The 7,369-nt window shown below is 29.3% G+C and overlaps 1 protein-coding gene across 1 annotated transcript in view; it reads right to left on the bottom strand.

Annotated features, from left to right (window-relative positions):
• Positions 1–5,112: 5,112 nt before the first annotated feature.
• LOC112679475 (zinc finger BED domain-containing protein 4-like) overlaps positions 5,113–7,369 on the bottom strand; it is a 7,492-nt gene continuing 5,235 nt past the window's right edge. Inside the window, exons 2-3 of the mRNA XM_025549292.1 lie at positions 5,864–6,479; positions 5,113–5,755 (exon numbers count right to left, since the gene is read on the bottom strand). Coding sequence (XP_025405077.1) covers positions 5,113–5,755; positions 5,864–6,479 — 1,259 coding nt within the window. The remainder of the gene's footprint in view (positions 5,756–5,863; positions 6,480–7,369) is intronic.

Raw genomic sequence — 7,369 nt, 5'->3', positions numbered from 1 at the left:
TGAAAAATGGATGATGTTGGAATTGAACATTCAACTTATTACATACATACCATTTAGTTAATATTATCATACTACTAACAAAACTTTCATAAATTGTTTTATATAAATAGCATATTAAATATATATTAAAGAAAAATGCAATGTTGTGTCTTAAATCCTTTTTAGAAGGGAAATTTAAAAACAATATAGTTTTAAAAATATGTAACACGTCTATATTAAACACGGCTAAAGAAATAGTGTCTACCTGCCAAAGTGTATATTCACTTAATAGTAAAATCTTTATTATTTTTAATAGAGAATTTTTTTTAAATATTAAGTTAAATTTATATTTTATTTATATAATAATTGTAAAGTAATTTCAAATCTGGTTGACCTTTGTTTTCTGAATTAAGCTAAAATAACCATCAATTTTTTACTATTTTTAACTTTTAATTTTTTAACTTTGAGTTTATTAACCACCCTTTTTTTTTTTTTTGGAGGGGGGAGTATTTTTTATTGTTTTTGTAGAATTTGAATACTTATTACATGTTACTTAGTGAATGTAACTTAAATTTGAGGGGCGGGGAGGAGGGCACTTTCCTCCTGTGCCCCTCACCCTAGCTACAGCGGTGTTTATTTAACAATGTGACCTATTTGAATCAACAATATATTTCTATTGTTTCAAATAAAGGATTTCATCAATTTAATTGAGTACTGTATAAATATAACAAAACTATTGTTAATATTACAAAATTCTATAAATGTAGAGTTGTTAAAATAAACAACAACTTTGTTAAATTGAATGAAAACTTTATAAATTTAACAAAATTTATTGTTAATTTAACAAAATGCACTAAATTTGGAGTTTGAGACTTAACAAATCATTTTGTTGAACTAAACGGGAATTTTAGCAAATTAATAAAACTGTTTGTTAATCTATAAATTAACAAAATGTAAATTTTGAAATCAACAAACAGGTCTGTTGGCCCTATATTAACAATGATTTGGTTGATTTAATTGTCATTTTTTTTAATTTTACCTAGATTTTTCTTTCTGTGTAACTGCGTCTGTTATCGGGAAGTAAATTTTGGTAGCATGAAAAACTTCGTTCTACATCTACTGATGTTATTGGCGTAAAATATTTAAATTAAAAATTAAACTGTTTAACTTCTATTTCATATTGTGATGCCACAAAAAAAAAAATATACAATCGACTATCGAGAAATCGTAGTAACAAGGTTACTGATGTTTTAAAGTTGGAACGGAACGTTCAAATGTTCAAAAATGTTTCATATTGTCATTTTATTATTGTTATCAATTATAATACGAATAATATTCATATTTCATATCAATTAGTCATTTCGCGTCTTCAAGATAAATCATTTTTTTTCCTACGTAGAATTTGTAAAAACCTCAGAAAAATTTCGGGGGAGAGGGGTACAACCCCAAAACCCCACCCCTAGTTGCGCTACTGATACCGGTTAGTTAAAAATGATAAAGTAAGCTTCAATTTTATTTTTGCAGGTATCGCAGGTCTCATAATCGTATCTTCCCGTTGTATTTTAGGTGATATTTTTTGTAACAAAAATTTAAATTGGTCTGGTGTCATCCTCATAAAACTTTTATATTCTGATATATCTTCTATTGCAGGTTATTTTAATAAACCAACCGAATTACCTTCGAAAGAACCATTTCCTCGTTCATATTTGTTTTTGTTTTTTACTTAATTAAGTTTCCAGTTCATCTATTAAAGCTGATATTATGTTTGAATAATATTTAATATTTTGTTTTATAATACTACGAATTAATTAATAATATTCACTTCAATAATAAATTATATATTTATGTTATCACTTATTTATTATTTACTATTTACTAATACTATGCAAAAATCAGTTATGCGTGTAACCACTAGATGATTAGTATAAGTGACAAGTAGTAGTACGAGTGACAAATGCTAATACTAATGACAAGTACTATGCATCGTGTTAACTAGGCATAAGGCAATATCAGAGTTCAGCAGCCCATTATTTTATCATTAGTTTAAGACCACTTCAAAAAATTTAATTATTCGCACAGATAACGCAGATAATTATAACGTAGTCTATCGTTACCTAATTGATAATAAAGGTAACGAATTCCATACGTACATACATACGCCCAACTTAAAAAAACCATTCTTGTCAGACAACTTTTTTTTTCCTATGCTCTGGCCCACTAGATTTTAATTTTCTATAAATTGGCTCTCTAGTAACATTGAGTTGCCCATCCTTGGCGTATGCTGTACCGACATCAAAAACAACAACAGCAACAGCAATAATATTAAAACACGGAATCATTTCTCGGCGGCCGTAGTGCTGAGTGATGACGCGGTGATAAGATGGCGCGTAGTAGAAACGAAGGGTGTAGCAATGCGCAGGTAGCGCGTTTGTTGACTGCAAATGCTCGAGGAGTAGCGGTGGCAAGAGTTGACGATGGCGCGGTCGCGTCGGTGGTGTGTGATGGAGGCGGCACAGGATTCCACACAATATACCTTTTTACCTAACCGTTTCGGCACATTTTCATAATACAAAAAAAAAAAAAATTTTAACCCATATTTAACACGATTCCACATAAAAATGGTTGAATAATAATAAATATATTAAATGTATTATAAAATATAAATAAATTGTATATTAAATAAAACAAATTATTAAAAATAAACTTTATGGAAAAACGTATTTCAATTATGTCGTAAATAATATTGTAGTTTAGTTTTATGCATAAATATTAAATATATATATATATATTACTCCATTGTTGAAGTAAAAATAAAATAATTTAAAAACGGTTAAAATTAATAATTAAAATAAGTAGTAAATTAAAAATCATAATAATATTAATAGTAATGCGATTGCAACATATAACGAACGGATATCGAACAGGAAACTGATGAATACAGATAAAACATATATTTATACACTGCAGACTTTTCAGATAAGCTAGTATTTGGGGGAATCCAAAATAATGTTATACGATGACTATATTTATTAGAACTGTTAGTATATGTTTATTGTTTATGTCTATTATTTATATTATTTATTGCTTATGTTTTTTTTTTTTTTAATATTCTTACTATTACTGACAAATTTTACAACGTTGCATACAAGCCGTTGTGTCGTAAATTTGTAAATTTTTTAAACAATCGACAACGTCACAAATTAGGCTCAGGCCATACTGTGCGTTTTATCGGTTGCCGATAATTCGGAACCGATCTGTAAACGACCGCACATCCATAAATAACATATAAATAACTTATAAACCGCATTTTCGGGGCCACACTGATCGATTCGGCTAACCGATTTAAAACTCGTCAGGACGAACCGCAACGTGTTGCGGTTTGGCATTGCCGATGCGTTTCGGGAAGTACTTCAAAACACTTTATTTCGTATTGTGCCGACCAAACTTGCGGATTATCGGTTGCGGTTAACCAATACACATTTCGTCGAAATCAAATCATTTAAAATATTATATACATGTTTAAGGTTTCTATTCTATATTAGTTTATAAAACAATATAATTATCATGAAAAGTCTACAATCTGATTATTATGATAGGTCTATCTTTAGCAGTATATAGTAATAATATAATAATAAACCAGCTAAATTTCGTTGAAATCAAATATAATATCACAGTAGTCTAATATTTCCAAGAACATATAATTTTGAATTAAAATATTTTCCGCGCTTTTTAAATCGGCAACTGATAAAACGCGTAGTGTGGTCGGTCTTCGGGATGCGGTTCATCGGCAACCGACAAAACGCATAGTGCGGCCCGCCCTTAGTTTTATGGGGAATTGTGAATCGCCGCGTGATGGTACCGGTAGTGGGAGGGGCGGCGTAACGGAGCGATGCCGCACCGATGCCATGCTACACCTCGGCGCGGTGGGGAGACGGTACGCGATGTAGCGCCTCGACACGGTATCTGTTAGTGATGGGAATAATCGAATAATTTTAATAATCGAATGATTAGTAATCGATAAATTTTATAATCGAATGAATCATTCGAATAAATAATTCGAATGATACAATAATCGAATGCTTTTTTATCTCAGTAGTCACTACCCGTATACTACTGACTACTTTATAGTAATTGGTTTTATAAATATTGTCAATAGTCATTACTCATTGGTATAGTATTTAGTGTACCTAATGGCTAATACCTATCAATAAATAATAATACAATTAGGTAATACTCAGTTGAAGTGTATTTACCTATAATTGTTTTTATCTATAAAAATAATTTATAAATTCCTTAATTTGGACAGAAAGTCTATAAGATTATTTTATTATTCGAATAATTATAGTTACTAACTAATTGAACTATTAGTTAGTGCTACTGATTTAGTGGTAGTTATATTATTATTCTAAATAATTTATAATAAAATAATCGAATAATAATAATAATAGTATAATACTAAAGTCTAAATTAGTAGTACCAAGTGCCAACCATATACATATAACCCATATTTACTAACCTATCAACTACTTTTTTAGTGAATTTTCTGTAACATGTATCTAGGCAAAGAATAAAAATATAAAAGAACAAATATTTAATTTGAGTATTTAATTATAAAATATAAAACAAATACCATAACATAAAATATTTCAAACTGATACAATATTAATAACTAAATAATAATTATACATAGGTAAAATCAATATATTAATAATAATTTAGAAACTGCATCTTGCATTGAGAAAAAAAAACGTTAATTAACACTGTTAATTTATAAATTTAAATTTACATTACTATTTAAAAATACAATATAATCTAAATTTTTGGGGTGAAGTCTGTTCCGACGGTCGTTTGCTATTTGTCCCGTTTTTGAAAATACGCATTCTGACGGAACAGAAGTCGCGGGAACACATAAATATTTTAACTGGAGCGAATAAAGTTCAGGAAATGTATTTTTGTGTTGTTTCCAAAAGTCCAAAGGGTTTTTTGTTCGATTTAAATAGGGCATTTCTAAATTTGCGGTATTAAGAGAGAAGCCGAGATTCCAGTTGATAAGGTTGTTCTAATTTGGGAAACTTTACTATCAAAGTGTTCCCATAATAAATTAGGTTCTCCGTTGATAGGCATATTAGATGTTCAGTTCTCTTGAGTATTTTTCATTATAGAATGAATTTCATCTGTTATCCATTTCTCCGTATTATTTGCATTATCCACTAACCTAAATCCTGTCTTTTTAAATATTGGATCTAAAAATGTAGCTTTTGCTACTATTTTATTGCATTCTAATATCCCTAAACGCCTAGCTAAAACTTCGATTGCTGTTTTTTTAAGTAAAGTACCTGCTGCTGTTGTAGTCGTTTTGTTTCTCAATGTATTCTGAAGTCCTCGTATCAAAGGAATAACTATGGATAGTGTTGGATAATTTTCTCCGGATAACTCAACTGTCATTATTTCAAAAGGTTTTAATAACGGAAGACAGTCAGATATTAATTCCCATTCTAACGCAGTTAAGAAATTTGGAGCATGAGGAAGAAATGTTATTGCGGCAGATAACGGTGCTTTAATTTGAATAAGTCTTTCTAACATTATCAAACTAGAATTCCATCTAGTACTAACGTCTTGCTTAACTTTTAATTCGGGAACATTCATTTGATTTTGTATTTCTTTTAATTTTGTAGACGCGGAAACACTATGTTTAAAATGCCCAACCAATGCTCGGGATTTTTTTAGCACGTTAAATAACTCTTCATTTGAAGTAATTGCATCATTAACAATTAAACTTAATGTATGCGCAACACATGGATGGTGATATTTATGAAGGTGTTCATTTTTTATATTCGGCCCGTTATCTGAAACTATTGTTACTATTTTGTCTAAAATACCTCACCCAATTAAAATAGTTGAAATTGAAGTAGCAATGTTTGCACCAGTATGTATTTTAATTATTTCTCTTGTTGATAAAACAGGCGAATATAAATGATCATTAAATATAAAATGACCCGTAACTGTTAAATAAGCCCTATTGCTATCTGATGTCCACATATCAGTCGTAATTGAAACATTGTTGACACTTCTTAACATAGATTTAAGAATGGTAGCTATCTTATTATATTCATCCGGTAATAATTTCATAGTTAACGTTTTCCTACTAGGCGGCTTATACAAAGGCTGTAATTTTTTTGAATACTCCAAAAATCCAATATTATCAACTAATGAAAGTGGTTGATAATCAACAGAAATCATTTTGATTAGACTTTTGTCTATCGAACCTTTTTCTACTTTGGATAATTCATTACCTCTAATCGAACCAAATAATTTTAACTGGCGAGAACGTTTAGGTATAGGTGAAATACAGGGCTGCTGTGAACTCGTATTAGAAACTGAATGTTCTAATTGTAAATTAGAACTAGTAGAAGGACCGGCTGATAGTACATCTGAGTCTAATTGTTCTTCAGTTTCTATAATAGGATTAAGGTGTGCAAGATGTTTTCTCTTCAAATGTTCTTTAAAACAAAAATAAATGCAAGCAAAATAAATAAATTGGAATATAAAATTCTTAAAACAAAGTAATAGTAATTAAATTTGAAATTTAAAAAAATGTAATCAATTAAAAAATTGTAATACTCTTATAAAAATAAAATAATATATATTATAAAAAATAATAATATATCTATATACAACAAAATCAGTATATATTATTAATTTTATGAATTATAGTTATAAACTTATGATATCATGTAGTTAAGATCAGTGGCGTACGCAGGATTTTTCAATGGGGGCTTGAAAATAAATAATTACTCAGTTGTCACTGGTTTATAAGTTTGAATAATAAAGTGCTTTTATATTTTTTAATTAAATTAAGCATAAAATAGACAAGAAAAAAATATATGAAAAAAGAACTAACAAAAAATATAATAACAAAAATAATGAGCAATTGTTATCATAGATTATAGATTTATATGGACTGTGGCACGGCTAAAGATAGTATCTTTAATCGTGTTTACTGACTATGGAATGTATAAAAATATTATCTATGAACCTTAGGAGTTTAGCCAGTTTAGGACAATATGGTCTGCATTGTTTGCAATAAATAGGTAAACACACAATTTAATAAACTATATTAAATCGAGGTAAGGAAGTAGCAGAGGATAGGGATAGGTGGCAGTATGTTTACTTAGAGGTATGGTCTTGAATGACCGAAACCAAGAAAGAAGAAAGAAGAAGATTAAATCGAGGTAAACGTAAAAACAGAAAATAATAAAACGGGCAATGGGGGGGTTTTCAGCCCGTTAGCCCCCCCCCCTGCGGACGCCACTAGTTATGATATTATCTAGTTAATTATTATGCTAGTGCTACACAGTACACACACGTTTTACAAGTAGTTTTGAATAAG

This window comes from Sipha flava, unplaced genomic scaffold (assembly GCF_003268045.1).
Source record: "Sipha flava isolate LNK unplaced genomic scaffold, YSA_version1 162_pilon_pilon, whole genome shotgun sequence".
Classification (NCBI taxonomy): Eukaryota; Metazoa; Arthropoda; class Insecta; order Hemiptera; family Aphididae; genus Sipha; species Sipha flava.
This window is presented reverse-complemented; position numbering and strand designations above follow the sequence as displayed.